Raw genomic sequence first — 22,098 nt, forward strand, 5'->3', positions numbered from 1 at the left:
AATAGACTAGTATTGTTTCGACCTAGTTGTGGGGAACGCTAAACTTGTATCTTTAACACAGTTCAGTGCAAGTACTTTCATTAGCAACGCAGTGTTGCATAGCTAAGACACGAATGTTGCGCAATAATGCAGTTCCATTACAGAACTCGTTTCCAGCGTAATGCACGCTTGCAGAAGATGTTCTCTGCTGCACGCGAACGCAGCTACCTGCATAATTGTGCACTATTGGGTCAGAACATTAACCTAAAAAGGGTTAGATCCATTTTGTTAAGCACTATTATACGAGAAAATGCTGGTACATTGGACGTTAAACCATCATATATCAGCTTAAATTCCCCAACATCAAAGTAATTTATGATAACCTGACTATATCTTATGCAATATCATTTTTGTTGTTGATTGGCTCAAAAATAACATTTAAAAAAATTAATGTATAGTATGTAATAATTAGTAAATAAAACATGAATACGCTTATTTATTATAAATTTGGGTACGTGGTAGATGTACTATATCCTATGAAGAGAAAGAATGTGGGAAGAGATAGATTGAGTTTATAATATTTGGGGAGATTAGAATTCCGAACCGCTTTTCATGTGTCAAAATAGGTACAATAGTGTACTCGTATGCACCAATAAATGATTTCATTAATATCTCAACCTAAATGAAAAAGTTATTAATTTGAGAATATGGTAGTCTTGCCATTTACATAATTTTTGATACTTCATTAGATGGTCAAAGTTTTTTTTAAACTTTTTTTTTCTAAACTGTATACATCAAAGGCTGGTTTAAGTGATCACATGTAACATTCACCAATTCTACTCATTATTGACAACCACACCAATCAAATTCTTGGAAGTTCAATATATATGAACCAATTTTAAAACATTATTCTTGAATCACTAGAACTTCACTAGAGACATCTATTGGTAAGATGCGTATCTATGCGTATCTTGTCGGTGGAGTATAAGTGATTACTTCGTACTTTGTGCAACATTCAGAATTCTACAATTGATTGACAACCATTTTACCAAAATTGGTAGTCTTATATTTTTGTATATTATTTTATATTATAAACTTAATATATTTGTGACGAAATTTGGAAAATAATGAACTTTCAAAATGTGACTAATATGGTCGTAAATCATAACTAGAATGATAAATGTTTTACAGGCAATCAATTTTTGTTATCTCTATAAATACTCAGACTCATATTCCTATCGATGGTACTTCTTCATCGATGTTGAGATATCAATAAAAAAATACAAATTACTTTTAATATGCTGAAATGAATTAAAAACTACACAAAAATACCTTATAAAACCTTCATAAACAACATTTGAAAATATCCTATCGATGAAACTTGAGCTCATTAAATTAATTGAATATTTCTGTGGATCAACAAAAAACTGTGAAGAGTTCGTAAATGTATAATAACTAAGTAACATGAGTACAGCAATTAGAGGTGTGGAGGTAAACTCTATAAAGCTATTAATTTTGCGGTTATTTTCATTTAACCTAGCGTAAGATAATAAACAAGTACCTATTGTTTCTTAATTTTACATTGAGTAATAATCGCATGCATTGTGCATTGCATACGAGTATATAACATAATTTGTAAACTATTCAAAAAAAAATATGTATTTTACATTTGAAATAAAATAAACTATTTTAAATTATTTCAATTCTAAAATTTCAATATTCTAATTAATGATTGAGTGGTAAGTAATAGAAAATTATGATTATTTTGTAAATAAATCTGAATACTGTTATAATTTTTGGTACGTATATTTTTTAAAGAAAATTGTAAAAAAATAGTTAAAACAATCTTATGACATTTATGGAAGTTAAAAAAATATGTGGAAAATATTTTAAAACCAAAATAAAACTTTGTGGAAATTAGTAGGTACATAAAATCTTGCATTTAGAAGTCTTTTTTGTTACTTTTCTTTACTCAAACGTCCTCGCATATTCTAAAACGTACAAATGTAGTTGAAACCTTTTAACGTTGTTTTGAAAGCATGACATATTATCCATTCATTCCATATAATACACTAACATGGCTAGATTATGACATTCTTTCTTCCAATGTACTCGTAATAAATAATAAACATTTTAAAAATCAGCCTTGCATTCTCCCGAATACGTACGTATATAATATAAACCATATCTACATATCCGAAGTACTTTCAACATTCAGTATAGAATAGATGATACTATTGCAATAAGATAAGTAACCAAAAAAATATTTCACATTTATCTTAAGTCATCTGAAAGGAATTCAGTCAAATAACTGACCCCTATTCGAAACCAGTGGCACTATAACCCGGCATCCAATCGACATGGTGTTTTCTTGATCGTTAATTATATGATTCCAAAGTGGTGCTTAACTCCAGATACTTGAATCTATGGTATGATTAAAGTGACCGTACGTCCCGTTTTGAACGGGACCGTCCCGTTTTTAGGTAGCCTGTCTCGTTGTCCCCAAGTAAAGTTTCAGGACGTCGAAATGTCCCCTTTTTAAAAAAAAAGAGCTGAATTGAATTGTTCCAAAACTTTCGGAATAATAATTTGAACCATAAAAACTTAAGAGTAATTATTGAATACATTTTATGCGCCCGTAGAAAGAGTCTTTTCCCAGATAAATTAGTTGTGGACGATAGAAAAAACATAATTACAAGTCGGAGTACTTAAAGCGATGTTATTAATTTACAACCCTTATCCGCACCTAATGGTGCATATGGCACTGCATCGAATTGACGCAGTGTTTTCTTGATCATTACTTACATGAAGGCAAGGTGATCACTCTTGCGCTTCAGGAACCAGTCGAGGGTAATATTAAATAAATATTAGTATTAAATCACAAATATTTATTTTCACCTCCCCCCCTGGGAATCGAACCCGGGACCTCCAGCACGGTAGCTAAACACGCTGACCATTACACCACGGAGGCAGACGCTTAAAGCGATGTTATTAGTTAAGATAAATTTTATAAAATCCTGTCAAAATTTCACCCACGAATGAATCCACTTATACTAAAGAAAATTGTTCATCAGAACGATATAAAATAACATATTTTTTTTAAATATTTATTTGTTCCTCTAATTTTCTCTATCAACATTCCTTTTTTCTTTATTACTATTTAAAAACTATGATTAAATTACTATTACGTAAAAACATACTATTACGTAAAAATTGGTCCCGTTTTGAGGACAAAAATAAATGGCCAGTTGAGGTACAATCAAAATATATTTAATGGATATAGATGACCTACGTGAAGGAACTCTGCGTATTCACGCAGAGTTCCTTCTGCGAAGAGGGGAAGAAAATGAAAAATGAATCGAAAAGTAAATTATTGGAATGGCTATGGCACTCGAGGTTACAGTTCAATTGTAGGCAAGATTTGAAACTACGCAAGTAAATCGATTTGCAAGTAAAGTTTTACATTAGATAGCAGAGCTACCCACTTAAGTGGGTTAATTTAAATTAAATATTCATTTAAAAAAAACGGGTTTTTGGTTTTTAACGATTGTTGCACCTGTGAATTGTTATTTGCCTAAATGTATTCATTTATAAGAATACATTTAATTCTACATGTTGTTGTTTTCCTTATTGCCAAATTCCGTCTGGACAAAAACATAAAATTTTATTTTATTTTTCTACATTGAAAATTGTCGCTAATATTAAAAATTTTCCTGTATGCATGATTTTTTTGTTTTTTATTATTGAAATCGGCACATCAAGATCAAGGAAAATATGTTTTCGCTATCATATTTATATTAATTTAGTAAATGGCAGGATGTGAGATGAGACACATCGACTGTTCAATAACAAAATAATACATCAGCGCGATACATCGAATATAGACATCAAGCAGTCTATACGTTTTGACATTACGCAGTCTATAAGTGCAATATAATAAATTGAGATAAGATTTTACGAATTTTTACTTTCTAGACCAAGGATGCCCACAGGTCGATGGTAAAACGAAATATGATAGCTAGGAATCTAGCTTTGAAATCGTCCTGTGAACTATTGTGAATATGGAAAAATATTTCATTTAGGTAATTATCGGATATGCGGTGTTTCGTTGATCTGCCACTTGTTCTCTCGTTATTGTGTGTTATTGTGTCACCCATTTTATTTGAAATAATTCATTTCGTTTTTAAGAAATTCGTATCTTTCAAAATCACAAAAATCACGTGAGAGTGAATTAAATACGATTTATGAATATTCAAATAAAATAATTATAAACGTCACCTGCGCCTTTCATACGTCATGTTCACTATGGTAAAAACTTGTTTTACACATTAATGGCATTTATATTAAAGTTACTAGGATAATTTTGGCAGAAATTTTATTTTTATTATTTTTTTCTTTTATTTTATTGATATTATGCATTTCATAAAATAATATAAATACAAATATAAAAATATAAAAAAAAATAAATACAAAAAATATCCCACAAAGGCATGGCCAGTGTGCGGGTATACATAATAGGGTCATAGTTAAGGCCACTGGAAAAAATACAATAGGTATTATAAGAAGTAAAATTAGAATAAAAGTGTCAATTTAAGCTACAATACTTGACAAATAGTAAACAAACAAAAAAAAAATCTATTATTGCGAGAACGGTCTTAATTCTTTTTTTTTAATTCAAGGCACTCAAGACAATATTTATGCCGATTGCCCTATCGAAACGTACAGGTTAAATTTGTCCTCCATCCGCCTCTGCGCATCTCAAGTTTCGAGTCATGGTCAAGCAGTCAGATGTCCCCTTTTCGACGACGAAGGATCGTGCGATGGCATCCGCGCCGAGTTTACTCAGTCAATGTTTATTCAAATTATTTAATGATTTTAAAGAGGTTCTTAAATATTATGCAACTACTTTGTTAATATTAGAAGCCAACTCCGGAATAAATGCCAGTTACATCTTTGCAAATATCTACGCAATATTTGTTTAATGTGTTAATAGTAAAATCGTAATTTAAATATTTGCCAATGAGACGACCCACCGGTACTTTAGATCAATGTTCATGTCTCACAAAGTCGTGACCTATTTTACAAAATTTTATTTTTGACTTATCTTTCACTCAAAACAATGCTCACTTCCCATTGATGTCTTGAAAATTAAAAATAACTCTTCTAGTGGAGAGAATTGATACGGTCAAAAATACGTATTACATTTTAAATACGCTTGTATTTCAAATGGTCAAAATTGGATTCGTCCATTCCCGTTGTGAAGTGGTTTCAGAGTTTACCTTAAGTGGTTACCTTCCCCCGGTGCCGGATTCGATTCCCAGGGAGGTCGTACGTAACAACATATGTCAACACATGTGTGTTTTTTTCACTCGAATATAAGTGTATATTTCATTTTACCGCGGTCTGGTACCAAGTGCAAGACTAACCTTGTTTTCGTGAAATCGATGATCGATTCAACATCGGGTCGATCCGATGCCATCCCCGCGAACATCAAGCACGAATAAGAGTCAGATTTTTTTTTGACAAAAAATCAAATACATAATTTTTAGTGGGAAAAAATGTTGCTTGTATTGTTGTTTTTTTTTAGAAAATTGACGCAATTTTAACAGACGATACTGATAAGAGATGGTTTCAGAAAGAAAAAGTTAAATCAACCTTGTTATTTTTTTCATAGAAATTACACCGATAGTATTCACTAACGAATATAAATATTTTTCTAAGCATAAATATTGAAATGTATTTATATATATATATATATATATATATATATATATATATATATATATATATATATATATATATATATATATATATATATATATATATATATATATATATATATATATATATTTATATACTTATATATTTATATATTTATATATATATAAGCAGGGTAAAATAATAACAATGAAAATCTATGTAATATATCTAAAATGGTAGCGAAAAGTGGTGAAACTTATTCAAGCTTACTAACAAATAGTTTTATACACATATTAGGTTGTATGTCATAAATAGTGGTATTATTGATCTTTAAGTTTATGTGATTTCATAATTTGTGAAAGAGATATGCTAAGATATACTATAGGAAAAACCTTAGATACTTTGTATGAACCTTGTTTCCAAATAAGGCCATAAAGATATTAGTTTACGTTCTACTCGTGAAATTGCACGTATCTTTTTCATGCAGCTTATACCTGTCTGACTAGCTGTTTAAGTATTCTACTAAATCCGTTTTAAAAGAACTTTGATGACATTAGTACCTGCGTTCTTTTTTAATAAATTCTTTATCCCATGATACGTATCTATTAATTATAATTTTGAACATTTACAAACCTTTATGTAATCACTTAAACATTATGACAACACCGTAAACCCTTTTCGTATGAAATATGACATTAAGAAAAATTATATCTTAAATATGACATATATGTCTTTAAGAAGAAGCCTTTAAAAAATAATGAATGTCAGAAGTTAATCCAATGTAGGTACGGAAATAGTTCGAAAAAATTGTTTAAAACCCACTGATGTCATTAAAAATGTATTATTTCATATACAATAGTATACTCGTATGATTAAAAATATCCAAAGTATCGTTAAGTCAGCCTACAAAAATCTGTACATGCATAATACTTCATTGCTTTATTAATCATCAAAAATACTACCCATCAAGAGAATTCTACAATTTAAAATCATTTGGCAAAATGTTTTTAGTTACTCGAATAAAAAAATTGCATTTTTTTATTATTATTTTACTATGTTCTTTTGGCGGATTCATTTTAACAAAAAACCGCACAATTAACCATAGAATTTACAATAGTTGATTTAAATATAGTTGATATTATGTTAATATATTTCTTAGAATGATTTTCTATTACTTTACTTATTTCAAGCTGTTTTTTTTATATGTGAACTCTTACTTTGATGCATATAACTGATACTTTTTTATTAATTTATTATATTGTATATTAATGCATACAATATTTTATTTTCCAAATTTAAGTATTGATAATTTATGCAAGGAATCTGATGATAAGCTTATTGCATAAAAGTTTATCTGGACTTGATTATATGTATGTTGAAATACTTTTAATAAAAATAACAAAGACAATAATATATAAAAATGTAAGTGTTCGATAAATAGTCTTACCGGTTAATGGTGTAGAAGTTATTCCCAATGTCATAAGGTTAAATTCGATTAATACCACCTCAAAATAATGTATTTATAGGCTTAAATTTATTATACTCGGTACCCTTGCTCTTCAAAGCGATGATGTTGACACTGGCCTAAATAACGCATTGAATGAGCAGTCTCAGAAAATCAAACTTCAATACTTTTGGCGTGTTACGCAACAGTATGAATGTGTTAAGTGGCTTTCAAAAGCTCTCAGTGTTAAAATTTTACAAAGATTGTGAAATATTATGCTGGAATCATTGGTATCATAAAAATACAAATGTTGTTAATAACATCAAAATTAATTCAAGAGTTGTTAACAAATACGTAGGTACTGAACCGTCTCTCGACTGAGTCGTCTAACAACGTTTTAACAAACGAATCATTTTACATTCCACCAACAGTGGTGGAATGTACAGACATATATCACTTCTAGACGAAGTTGTTTGCTATTTTACTGTGACCGCTTTCTTTGTTGATCAATTATATAACAAATTTTAAAACATAATATACAGTTCTATCTTTCATGTAACAGGTGTAAGTTGTGCGGTGTAAAACATGATTCAAGCGTCGAATTGTCTATATTATTCTCTACATAAGTCAAAATCCAAAATGAAAATTCTAAATCATATTCGTTTATACGTTTTTTTCCATGAGCAGCAATAAATATGTATGTCTAAAACACTATATATATATATATATATATATATATATATATATATATATATATATATATATATATATATATATATATATATATATATATATATATATATATATATATATATATATATACATATATATAAATTTTTATGATGAAAAGCGGATTTCTAGATCGGCACACGCATTAAAAGTCCGCTTTTATTAATATAAATGTAATCATTAAACTGCTACAAATTCCTTGCCATTCTTGCAATTCGATATTTGGACTTGGTAACATAACACGGGCACCTCATTGCTTTTAAATAAGGTTTAATACATGCCGGTATTACATACATTCAGCTTCGATAGTGGAATATTTTATGAAAATGGGAACTGTATTTGGTATCTGTACAGGGGTGGGCTGCCATTTTTTTCAACAAGGGGCTCGCCGGCCCGAGTCAAATTGAACAAAGAGCTCGCGCGAGCTCCTCCGAGCCTCCTGCAGCCCATAAATTTTAAATCAAATTAATCACTTTTCCATTTTTAGACTTAAACTTAACTCAAAAATTATCACAAAAATATAAACCAAAAAATCACCGGTTATACCTATTTTCTAGATAATAAAATAAACATTTTCTTAAGCTGCTCTTATCCAAATCCAAGAATTCAATTCACTGGAAATTCCAGGTAAAATAATAAGATTAGGAACACTTCAAACATTATACTAGTATAATCCACTGAAATGGGTTTTATGCTTATGTATTCGTATCCTTGCAAACAATCATGTTACTTAATTTGTTTTCTTTTTTTCCCCCTCAGGTTGAAGATACTCCAAGATGAGCGGCTGAAGGATTATTTAAAAATAACTGTGATAAACAAATTATTCAAGTACCTGCTTCAATATAATAAAGCAAAAACTGCTGAAGAAACAAAACACAATATTTTATGATTAGTGATAAATAAGAATAATTGCTAAAAATGACGTCATTATATAATAATTCGATTACTAAGTACTATGACTTTGTATTTACCGACCTGGCAGGTAAGAAAGTACAAATTATATTATAAACTGTTTTATTTATCTGGGATAACTTTTCCAAAATATAATTATTTCAAACACAATATATTAAGAATGAAGTCACTAGACTAAAATTTCTGTTTCTGTTATCTTACTGATTTCAATCGCAGATTATCGACTTTATTCTGGAAAAACAATGTGATTTGCAACATTTATAATTAAAGATGTTCATTTAAATTATTTAAGATGTTTGAGCAATGTAGTTGTCATCACGAATAGAATAAGATAAGACTTTACCCGTAGACAAGCCTTTAAAATGAAGGCTTTGCAGGTTATTCCTTTTTTTTTAAATGTTGAATATTACAAAGTGGGTATATGAAGTGATCATTCTAACCTGGCGATGACTACAATAAACTTCTTTATGTTTGCTGAGATATTAATCGAATCTTCACATCATTTTATAATCTAGCATGTATTTTAAATGATTCTTTTTCGTATTTTCTAAAGACAAATTATAGGAAATCAGTTTTTAATTTTTAATAGTAAAATAAAATTTTAGTGATTTTTTTCTGTTTTAAGTATTTTCACTACCAAGAAAATTATTGTTTTTAAGTTGAGGGAAAGATATTTAAAACATATATATATATATATATATATATATATATATATATATATATATATATATATATATATATATATATATATATATATATATATATATAAAACATATATATATATAGCATTGAAAACATATTTAATGTTCTATCCCTCATATTTATTCTTCATATTTTCTCTTCATCCAATACAGCATTTCAATTGCATAATCCAGTTTGTAATTTTCAGATCACAGAACGAACCATTGGTTCCTAATAAGTGACCCGATGCCCGGCCTGACTATCCTCGGAGCTTATCTATACTTTGTCTTGAATTGGGGCCCGAGATACATGAAGCACAGAAAGCCTTACTCCTTGGAAAACCTTCTGGTCGTGTACAATTTTCTCCAAGTAGCAGTTAGCGTGTTTCTTTTCTACGAGGTATGTGGACCTACGTTTATTTCAATAAATGAATAGTTAAACAAAATTATTTAATAATTCATTTATAGTTACTGCATGTAAGGTTGTGGTAACTTGGAATACTAAGGATTGTTTAGGGCGAGTTAGAATAAGGTTCCAGTAATGTCTCAGACTTGACTGGAACCTTATTCTCACTTGTTTGTTATTTTATTAGACATCAACCTCTTGTTTTTCGTACTTTTACATTCCCAGTAATTACGCTTCTTTTCTAGAAACGTTATTCTTATTTCTTTTATTGGGAGTTCTTGGAGCGAAAGGACATTCGATACCATACTGTACAGCAAATTAAAAACTAAAATTATTTATTATTGTTATTGGGAGTTCTTTTATTAAATATCTTGTCTCGAGACGTTTATAGAAAAGTTTTCAACAAAAATATGTCAAATACTTTATTTGCTTCGCTCTTGAGTCGAGGTATGCAAATGTCAGCCAACAACCAATAAACTTGAAAAAAATGAAAAATAAAATTGGTGACATCTGCGAACATCAAATGAGTTTTCTGTCTAAATGTTGAAGATCTTATTAGGAAATTTGTTTTGAAACAATCCAGTTGATATTTTTAAGAACGTTATGGAAATTATTATAATATATAAACATAATAATAAACATAATGTATGCAATGTTTATAATATAAAATATGTTTTGAAAATATACGTTGCACAAACAAAACAATCTGGGATTATTTACGATAAGCTTTTTTTTTAAAGAATATTATTTTTAAATACTGATGGTGCATCTAACATCATTTGAAATTAATTGACATTTTTCTTGGTACATTTACCGTAATCCATTTATTTATAAAGCATGTACAAATGTTAATAAAATACATGAAACAAAATATTCATCTTATCTTTATCTCCAAAAAATCATTGAATTGTTGAACCTCACAACCGAATAAGGTTCTATCTACAAATCCTGTTTCATAATTAGGTGTATGGGTGAAAAAAAACGGGATCTTACTTACCTGTATGACTTAGTATACTCAGGACATCACTGTTTTAAAATATAGTAGGATAGTTGGAAATTGACATGGAGATCAATGCCGACTATGAAATATGTCAAAATATATGCCTTTATTTGGTTTTAAAATTGAGTAAGCAACTGGGCAACGATAACTATTACATTTACATAATTGAGAAACGGTCTATCCTACATGGATGATAAAATAACATCCCGTTAAAGCGAAACAGATCTAATTATGCAATCTCTTTTTTATTTCCCATCAAACTAACGTTTGAGAAGACATTTATGTAAGTTTATAACATTACATCACTCTTTTTTTATATATGCATACATATGTATTTACGTGTCAAAAGGGAGAAAAAAACCTCGTGAGTTCATTGATCGAAGGAATATAATAGCGATATACAGGTTGTTTTGAATGATTGTGCGTCTTAAAAAATTTTAAATACCTTAAGGCGGGATAATCAATTAATAACCTTGAACATTTTTTTTAAAACCAGGTTACATTTAATGGAATAGCATTTTTTGCTTAAAACACCGATTTTGTGTTGAAAAATATGTTTAAAAAATATATTTATTTATTTCTTATTAAAACATACTTTTGAATAATAAATAAAAGGTTCGTCTGCATAAAGGTTTTCTAAACCCTCTTTTCCAAAATTGTATATGGAACAAAATAAAATTGATCTCTGAAGTAATTATTTGTTATAAACAAAAATTTTCATTTAGAATGTGAAATTAATTTTGAACAACCTGTGTATCAAATTCTGCTACGATAGATTTTCCCTTTCAACTTTCAACTCATCCGAAACTAGTAATGTACCTAACAATAATTTTTATGTGTATTGCCTGATCTAATGTCACGTGTCTATTATTTTACAATATATCTGTTACATGATCATTGTGAACTTTAAAGTTATCTTTTTATATTTTGTAATACGCGTAGTACCAACATTTGTTATATACATTAACATAATACACTAATGTTTTCATTGATGCGAAGAATATTTTTGGCGAAACTCAAGCTGAGCTTGAAAATTCAAGCCAATGATAGTTTTCAATAGTTTAAAATACAACTTGCACTCACCACAACAACATGATATTTTCAAATACTAAATGACATTGCAAAGTTGATTTTTTTCCAGATAGAAAAAGTGCATTTTATATAATGATTATAATAGTGTAATAATTGTTTATTCATTTGGTTGTTAAACTGTAAAAGTGAAAACAAAAAATAAACCATACTTATTACATTAAAACATAGTAGAAAGTTAGATCAGTTTAATATACACATTCACGCATTCATTACATTTTATTTTTATAATAAATAATAAAAAATTAAATAATCCGTTATGATTTTAAAATTAAACGCATTTTTATTTTATCTCTTTTGCTTCAGAATATATGATTGAAGGTGTTAATTACGCAAAAATCGTAATTTATTAAAAATGATGAAAAAAAATATGACGATCTTCAAAGCATAATTTTGTTATATCCATTGATTTAATTTTTAATTTATATTTGAATTTATTAGGGCGTAATATGGTTTTGCTATAAAAAGTAAATAAATCGCTAAGAAATATTCGTTCTTGATAGTGGATGAAGAAAAAATATACATCCTTGTCAATAAATATAAAATGATTAAGTTTTATCAGATAAATCAAGAAACAGGATGCGAATGTACCTAAAATGTATATAATATTAATAACATATTTAAATATGGCATATGAAAATATTTGAAGCTTAGCACCTGACATTTGGGTTATTTATTTGGTTTCAAAGGGTCCAAATGAATATGGTTTAAGAATTTAACAAGATAAAATTACTGATTTATCGTATTTTGCGACTTACACAAAAAGGTTTTTTATAGCTATTGGTGACAATTTAACTTCTTTAAATTGCTTTCAAGATATATGTTATGTGTCGCGACTGAATAAACATATTTAGTTAAAATATTTAGTACATTTACAATTTTCAAAATGAAAAAGAATAGCAAGGAGAGCAAGTTTTATGTGATCACTTACTCCAGCAGATAACACGTCAAACAGCCTCTTTACGCCGAGTCTTTCATATTTCTTTCTCATTCATGTATTATTTAAATAAATAAAAAATAACATTCGTTACCATAGAGAATGAAATATTTTGATATTTTAATTAAATCGGTTAATACGATATATATATAATTATAAATCCAAAACGTCAAATATTCAGGAGATATTAATTAATCTAATAGCATAACTGAATGTGAACAACTCTAAAAAATAATATATTTTGATCTTTCTTGAACATTATACTTTATGGACTTGTTTTTCATATACCTACCTAAAAGACCTCCTCGTAAAATAATTGTGTAAAATGTACTAAATATTTTTTTTTAAATAAAATACTTTCCAAAATCTATTTCATGTAACCGGAAGTGATCAGTACTTTCTCGTTGAATATAAGAGCTATATTTATATAATCTATTTTTATCTTTTAGGGGCTCGATGCAGCATGGTTAACTAAATACAGTTGGAAATGTCAGCCGGTTGATTTTTCAGAGACCCAAGAAGCAATGCGAGTAAGTAAAAGTTTTTCCTTTGAACTTTTTATTAATTTTGCTATTGCAGTATTTTAATTTAAACAATGCTAAATGTTACAAGAAATACCAGGATGAATGCAAATTTATGGCTGATGTCAAAATTATTTAACAAAGAATGTGGAAGTTTATTATCCTTTAATGTGTTTAATTTTTAAGCTTCATATAATTTTAAAATTTACATAACTTCTGCGAATTACCTATGTAATTTCATCAGATTGATATATAAGTATGTATATTACCTTGAACTGCTATAATAAGCTTAAAACACATGGGTGTATTTTCAACAAAAAAATATTTTGCCATAAATTCTTTACTTACGAATAATATTTTCATGAAAAAAGGCAAAGAAATAAACACAAAATTATATTTCTTTACAACATTTGGAGTATGTCCAAATACTTGTTCACAAATCAGGATTATCTCCTATTAGGAGTTAATTTTTACATTCTTTTTGTGGAATTCTAGTAAAGTCAAACACTATGTTTCGAGTTTAATTAATATATCTAGAAGTTCCGAGAATTCGAGTAGTGCGGTTGTCAACCATGAGTAGAATTGGTAAATGTTACACTTGAGTAAAGTAATCTCCAAAACCAGCCTGTGACGGTCGTTAGCCCCGTAAAGGGCCAGACTTCTATATTCTTCTTCATCTTTTTTGAGATATAAAAAAATAATGTAAATAATATTTCCATGAATGTTAGTAGGGTACAATTATAAATGAAAACTTTTTTTTAACAATTCTTTGTACTGTAAATATTAACAGGTTTGGGAAAATTTTAAATTTGGAATGAATATACTCGTACATTAATGAAATTCAAAACACGATATACATATATTTTTTAATGTAATTTTAAAAATTATAGTCACTTTCGTAGGTTTTTAAAAGTTTATGGGAATAGAAATATTCATGAAAATACATCATTTATCTTTTTGACAGTCACTTTTTGGTAAAAATCTATCCATTATTAATTTATGTTTTACTTAGTAAATGCCACTAATTCTTAAAATCTACTGTGACACTCTACAATAAATCTAAAATCTACTGTATCATTTTGTTTGTCATTTACGGTGTTGGAAAATGATGCGGAATGCATCAAAACACGTGTCACAGTAGATTTTAAGAATGAAGAATGAGAAGTGGTAATCACTAAGTAAAACCAAAATTAAAAATGAAAATACTTTTTTCGATGCCTCGTTCATTGCAATTAATGACCTTTTATTCACGTTTCCGGAAAGTAGTGTAACAACTCAATACAGTTTCCTCTGCAAGATCTAACGACCCCACTCCTCTTATGTCATTCTCTCGAATAAAGCACATGCATATTTTATTCAACGCATTTTTTCTAACCATCGCATCGTAAGATTATACTTTCACCGATGATTGTGATTAATTTCTTAAAACTAGTTCCGAGTTCCGACCATGTTATTTATCTGGTACTAACTAACCGTTCACACGATTACATAATATTTCGCACGTTTGTTTCGTTTAAAACAACGTGAAGCGTTTTATTACAAACGTAAAAATTATGTTTAATGCGCCTCTCTAAAGAAATATTAAACCAAAGGGAAAAATATATAATAATTTCATTAATTGATTCGGCAGTCACTTTGTCAAAAAATATATTAATTTTTAATTTAAGTTTTACTTTGTGAATACCACTATTTTTTAAAATCTGTTGTGACAAGCGTTTTGATGCATTCCGCATGATTTTAGTCATCGAATGCATCGAAACACGTGTCACAATATATTTTGAGATTTTCTACTAATTTCTTCGAAAGAAGAGTATTTTACTTCTTTCAACCTAGAATTTCATATTTTTCTTCACCTTTGTAGAGATATAATTTGATTTGTGAACAAGGTGATTTGTGGACCCACCTAAATGTCTTTTAAGAAACGTCTAAGACATTATTATTTATCATTAGAATTCTAACTGTCTATCAAACCTCCTCCCTTAGTTTTTCCCTCTACCTCCTTCCCTAAACTCCATTTTTCCTTTGCCTTCCTTATTATCATCAATTTGTAATTTATGTTTTTTTAAATGTTCAAGAACTATCTACCTACTGATTGCAAACAGTTTTGATAACTAACGAAACTAGTCTGTTTTTGGTCGGTTGGAAAATATTAACTTATTTACTTTTTTTTTTTGAACATGGAAGTTAAAATAAAATTAATGATGTTGACAGGTAGCGCGCGGGTGCTATATCTACTTCTTGGCAAAGATCTCCGAGTTGTTGGACACCGTCTTCTTCGTCCTGAGGAAGAAGGATCGGCAGATCAGCTTCCTGCACATGTACCACCATACCGTGATGCCCATGGTGTCGTGGGGCGCCACAAAGTACTACCCGGGAGGACACGGCACCCTCATCGGGGTGGTGAACTCCTTCGTGCACATAGTCATGTACACGTACTACATGCTGGCCGCCATGGGACCGCGCTTCCAGAACTACATCTGGTGGAAGAAGCACATCACCACTCTTCAAATGGTAAAATATCCCCTATTCCAGTGATTCCCTAAGTCGTTATAAGGGCGCCGCGAAATATTTATTTAAACAATCCGATAAATATCTTGGATTTCAGTTTTGTACTGACATTTGTTGGTGGAACTGCATTTTATATAATAAAAAAACAGCTATGTAATTTTTTTTCCACATGAATTTTATTTGACCAGCAATCGGGTTTTATCGTGGTTGGTTACACCAGTGTGATGATGTCGGTTACGACGAGACTAGGTTTCTGGTCAAATAAAATGCACGTGAAAAAAAATTACATAGTGTTATTTTATTCTATAAAATAACTTGGAATTTCCAATCCTTTAATTTTTTGCGTCAGCAATTTTTCGCTGTTAAATGGGTGATCGCTTTAAAAAAGGTAGGTTTTCCTGATGTTTAAGTGAGCCGCAAAACGAAAACGATTGGGATCTTTTGCTCTATTCCATTATCTGTGCTGTGGAATCGTTAAAAATAAACACTTTAGTTTTGTCAACGATTAACTACAGTAAAAGTTCAAATTTCTCGGCTACTTCTGTTAGTTTAATCGCGCTTTTTGATTTTTAAATGTATTTTTTGGACACTTTATAGAAAAGTCAAATAAACTAAAAAAAAAAATGTTAAAATTATTTATGAATACTTCTATTTTGTACCTTTTATAGGACACGTTTCGATAAAAAGTAAGCATTTTGTCTTCATAAAGGATCAGTATCCTGTATATTTGTCCAGTACACATATATTATATATACATACAACAAAAGACTTGGAAGTAATTTGTCGAGGCTGTGAATATTTAAACATTTTGATAAACAAAACGTTCGATATTTGTTATTTGTACTTTATTTAATTTGTGAAATTACGATATTTCCAGATCCAGTTCTGCATCACTTTCCTGCACTCTTCTCAGCTGATCTTCTACGACTGCGGATATCCTCGCTGGTCTGTGTGCCTCACTCTCCCTAATGCCGTCTTCTTCTACTTCCTCTTCGCCGACTTCTACAATAAGTCATACAAGAAGTCCTCCCTCGCCAAGAGGCTAAACGGACACGCCAACGGAACTTCCAAAATCCAAACAGGAGTGAAAGATGAACTGAACTCGGAAGATATTACAGAGAAGGAACAAGAACAAAGTAGCGGAAAAATCAAAAGTTCATAAAAACATGCACAAGACTATCTGAATTAGAAGAATTGAAAACAATGTCGATACAATAAATCTTTTTTTTATTGAAGTGGTGTCTAGGATTAAACAAGGCCTTTTTTATTGTTAAGTTGACGGTTATGCTAATAATAGCTAAACGATAATTTATGCTCTCGTACTGAGCGCAGAGGGTTTATATAAATTACATTTGTTGTCGTTGTATTATGAAGATTTTTTAAACTCTAGAATTTAAATTTAATAAAAAAAATCAGAATTTGCATGTACCCACTGCATTCTGTGCATAGTTGGGGTATAAATAGTTGGGAAATAGATTAAGTTACAGGTGCTGCAATATTTTTGCCTTTGTAATAATTTAGTATTATTAAAATGAGAGTTAGATACTTCAATGCTAGGTTGAACAGGAACATAATTCCTGAAATAGCTCCCCTGTTTAAAATTTCACAGTTCGCTTAGCGAGTGTTTTTGTCTAGAATTTGCACTCATGAATTACAAGAGATTATAGTAACTTTAAACATAAAGGGTTAACCCACTCATGAGTAGGCAAAGGCTTTAAAACTTATGAAGCATAAGAAGAGCCATGATAAGCGGTGTTGCATAAGCCGTAGCTAGATTTGCTAGAACAACAAATGGATTCCCGGGCAAAATGTCAAGCATTGTTGTGATGGTGATATTACTTGATTTGTTTTAATTTAGATAAGTTTTAGCATAATTAGGGTATCTAATCGTTTTTATTTTGTTTCTAAACATTTGTAAACTAAAATTTTGAATGTGCTGAACTCGTGTGTCAATTTTTATTCAAATATGTGGTCAATGGACAATAAATAACGAAGGTATTAAAAAAGTCTAATGCGCAAAAATATTTTTGTAAGACATTAATTTTATAATAAAAAAATATCGACCTTTGCCAAAATGAAAAAGAGTGTATGTAACGAATTGCTACTTTTTATGGAATGAATTTCAAGCTCTTTGACTTTTTCAACAAAAGACTTAATTGACATTCCAAGAACTACATAATATTTGCATTAATTGTCAAAATGTAAATATACAACATATAAAATGTAACTAAAAACGCATTTAGCCGAAACAGAATGCGTTTTTGTATTCAAATAGCTCAATATATATGAAGTAGAAACATAAAATTATATTATACATTTCTTCTAAGGTGTTTGACGAGTAGATTTTTTTATCAATCGCACAATGCTATTAAAAATGATGATATCACTTATATTTAAATTATAAAGATTTTTTTTTTCATTTTGCCACACATCTTTCAATAAAAGTATTGGGTTTTAATTACAACAATGTGCTTCTAACCACAAAACACTTGAAATTCAAATTGAGGCGATTTTCGTTTTAGTCTGATATTATTAAATATGTAAAGCTTTAAAAATATTCTTTTTTTTAAATAGTTGTATTTTCGAACTTACGGAAATAATTTACGAAAAGTTAATAAATCAAAGTATCGTTAAAAGTTAAAAAGAATTATACTTTTGAAAAATTAATTATATTGTCTTCCACTTAATTTGATAAAATATATCGCTTTAGCAAACATTTTTAGATCCCTTATCTACAAACATGTTGTAAGAAGTAATGTAGTTATAATGTAAATATGTATAGTTAAGTTTTAATATATGGTGTCTTAATACTTAGCACTCTTCTGTATGTAATATTATAATTCTAATAAAAATATTTAAAATACCCTCTTTTCGTAATATAAAGTTACCGGTATGGTATTGTAAATGTTGCCGGTATTATTGTACAATACAAATACAAAAAAATAAATATATTAAAAATGTATAACAAATAATTGAAACCCATTCCAAATTCAATTTTAACATTAACACAATGGGAGGTATTGTCAACTTTTGAACCCACACATATACAATAAAAAGGATTTATCTAACCTTTCATCAACTACGTAAACGTCAGACCAGATAAAAATTCGACAGCGAACGATTCCTGAACGACCAAAATGCAAATTAAAATGGTACCACATTTGGCCATGTCAATATAAGTAAAGGCCATACTTGGAATTACAGAATTCATTAATTGTTCGGCAATGCTAGTTTACGTCATTGTATTATTTTTTGTTTTAATGTATATTGAAAAAAAATATCCAAGTCCGTACCTTTTAATAACTCTTTTCTTTTCAAATCCATATATTTTTTACAAAGAAAAACTTATTGTTTCAATACAAAAACGGCGTTTTAAGAAGAAAAAAAATCAATGGCGTATAATGTTACCTGGGTTTAACGAAAATTAAGATGCTGTTTATCGTATTTAGGGTCTTAATGAATTATATTATCGCGAACATAGCCTTAAGGAACGATCAAGATTTCAGCTCGGTTGGGTTTCAGTGAAGTTTTCATATTGGTATTCATATTTCATATTTCAGTTTACCGGAAAAATCTAATTTAATTTCTCCAAAATAATTTAAATTCCACAACAAAATATAAAATACACAGTCAAAAACTACAATTTGTTACTCCAACACGATGAAAGTATGATAATGAAACTGCTGAAAGGTTAAAAAAAATACAATCTGTACAAACAACCTACCACGATGAAGAGAAAAAAAATATTAAAATAGTTTTATTTATTAACTCAACATTGATAATTATTATGATGATTATTTCATAAATATTTTGTATTAGCGCAAAATGAATATAAACACCGAATTATACAAAAAGATTACAGTTGCATGCTTGCATAGTTTTATACATACTTGTGAGTTACACTATTTATATGCAAGTGTATTTATGCGACATCTAGCGAAATGTGAATCATTTACAATCTGTTAAATTCAGAACTGAACCTCCATCAACATACGACACCAATTGGATAGTATTTTTAATTCATGAAATACATGGATCCCATCCAATTTTCAAAAATAAAACTTTATATTAGTGACATCTATGTTGAATAACACTAGAGTACATAATTTATTTAGAAAATAATAACGATTGTAATAATATCAATGCTCTTGTTTATTAGCGATAGCATTGATATTTATTATCTTTTTTTAATAAAAAAAACTTTTACCTATTTTTAAAGCATATAATGCTGAAGAATACTTGATAAAATTTTCATTTTATTTATTAGGAGGACTTCTAGAAAACTTCGAGATAAATCCGCTAGGTAGTACTTCACAAATTTCAATTATTTATTTGTTTTATTTACTTATTCATTTCATATTATTCTTTCAAATCTTTATCCGCATCCGATGGTTCATAGGGCACTGCATCAAATGAACGCAGTATTATCTTGATCGGTAACAAATGAAGGAAAGGTGGTCAATCCTCCGCTTCAGGTACCTAGTCCAGGGTAATATTGAATAAATTCAGAGGGAAAAAATTACTTTTATTTATTTGACCCCCTCCCCTGAGAATCGAAACCGGTACCTCCAGTACGGTAGCGTGCTGACCAATACACTACGGAGGCGGACAATATTCATATATTTGTTTCATATAGTTACAAAAACCATTATAATTTTATTCATTTGCTAGACATTTGTACTTATTTATTAAAATCCTTAAATCCATATGTACAAGACAGCAAAGCCAATCATTATGTCCACCTTCATACAAAGAATAAGGAGACGTACCGAAAAAAAAGGAAAATCAAAAGACAAAACGAAATCACCAATAAATGTTATGTTATCCAATCCGAGAGGAATTGCCTAAATCTAGGCGTACTGAGATGGAACAAATCTACCTCTCTTGGTAGGCTGTCCAGCAGGCAAATCATCCTCCCCGCAGGCCTTACCGATGGTAAATTGGTTCTGCACTCAGGAAGAAGAAATAGTGTGTGTTGCCTGGCTCTAACGTAGTTCTCCGGTACATATAATTCAATGGGCTCCAAGATGTCAGGATTATAAAGTCAACCGTATAGATATTATTTTTTGACATCTCATCAAAGATAACCTCTGCCACAAAGTAATACACAAATTTGCCGATCGAAGACTATTTTTACTAGTCATCACCGGTATTTTCACGTCAGAGGTTAGAAAGAGAAAGCTTTCACAAAGTAAACCAGGGAATAATATTAATGATGAATAAACTGTTTTCATATTCGTCTAATTCCATGGAGAAATCATGTGGGAAGAGCAAGTTCAGATCGAGTGGTGAGGATAGAAGCGGACAACATAAGCATAAGCGGGATCAGACCCCCAGGAAGACCACCTAAACGATGAGGGATAGCTGGTCTTCCACCTCCCAGGAGCGGACCGGAGAATGACAGGACCTAGTCCTAAAAGAAGAATAAGAAGAAAAAGAAGTCAAATTCCATATTCGTCAGACTCTCGCGTAGCTGGCCTGAGACACAATAGAACAGAAAGAATGACGCGATGAAAGGGTTTTTGTTGTTACTTTTATATTTTTTACATAAATGTTAGTAATATTAGTATGTAACCACTCACCGATGAGTAGTTTTATACTAATGTTACTAACATTTTTGTAAAAAATATTAAATTAAATATGACCAACCACAAAGAAAATGCTTTGAATATGAATAATATTAAGAACATTTTTTTGGTGTTGTTTAAAATAGTTTTTTGTCATATTCACTTTGCGATTCAGAGAACAAGTTAATTAATTTACATATTACTGTATCTTATTATAATTTAATCCATATTTTGATTATATTTTCCTCAAATAAACTCATTTGGTTGGATGACTTTGAAATTATTATGCGACCTGTGCGTGGGATTAAACAAATTTAGAGTAAAAAAAAATATTAATAAAAAATACGCCTGTGAAAGGCAATAAATTTTGTTTTTAGATGTGGTGTTGGAGAGGTATGCTCAGAATTCGCTGGTTCGCGAGAAGGACAAATATATCCGTCTTACTACTACTACTACTACCATCACGCCGTTTCCCCTCAGGGGATGAGGCAAAGAGGATGCAAAGCCACACTCTTCTGTCCTGACATACACCCCTCGCTTCCTTCACATCCATACACCAAGTCATCCCTCCCGATTACGCAGACTTTTGACACCGCCAGATTTCAGATCCTGATTGATCTGATCAT

At 29.7% G+C, this 22,098-nt stretch overlaps 1 protein-coding gene across 2 annotated transcripts in view; it reads left to right on the top strand.

The window, feature by feature from the left end:
* sit (ELOVL fatty acid elongase stuck in traffic) overlaps nucleotides 1-18,768 on the top strand; it is a 36,801-nt gene extending 18,033 nt beyond the window's left edge. Inside the window, exons 1-6 of one of the 2 annotated variants that reach the window (XM_088274061.1) lie at nucleotides 3,784-4,061; nucleotides 8,612-8,834; nucleotides 9,654-9,844; nucleotides 13,326-13,406; nucleotides 15,609-15,908; nucleotides 16,783-17,964. In XM_088274061.1, coding sequence (XP_088130187.1) covers nucleotides 8,771-8,834; nucleotides 9,654-9,844; nucleotides 13,326-13,406; nucleotides 15,609-15,908; nucleotides 16,783-17,067 — 921 coding nt within the window. In that variant the 5' untranslated portion in view covers nucleotides 3,784-4,061; nucleotides 8,612-8,770 and the 3' untranslated portion in view covers nucleotides 17,068-17,964. Of the gene's footprint in view, nucleotides 1-3,783; nucleotides 4,062-8,611; nucleotides 8,835-9,653; nucleotides 9,845-13,325; nucleotides 13,407-15,608; nucleotides 15,909-16,782 lie in introns of those variants that run through there. The other variant, XM_088274060.1, reaches the window with a different exon arrangement.
* Nucleotides 18,769-22,098: the final 3,330 nt, after the last annotated feature.

This window comes from Brachycentrus maculatus, unplaced genomic scaffold (assembly GCF_059751285.1).
Source record: "Brachycentrus maculatus isolate JH-2025_06_01 unplaced genomic scaffold, ASM5975128v1 h1tg000632l, whole genome shotgun sequence".
Lineage (NCBI taxonomy): Eukaryota > Metazoa > Arthropoda > Insecta > Trichoptera > Brachycentridae > Brachycentrus > Brachycentrus maculatus.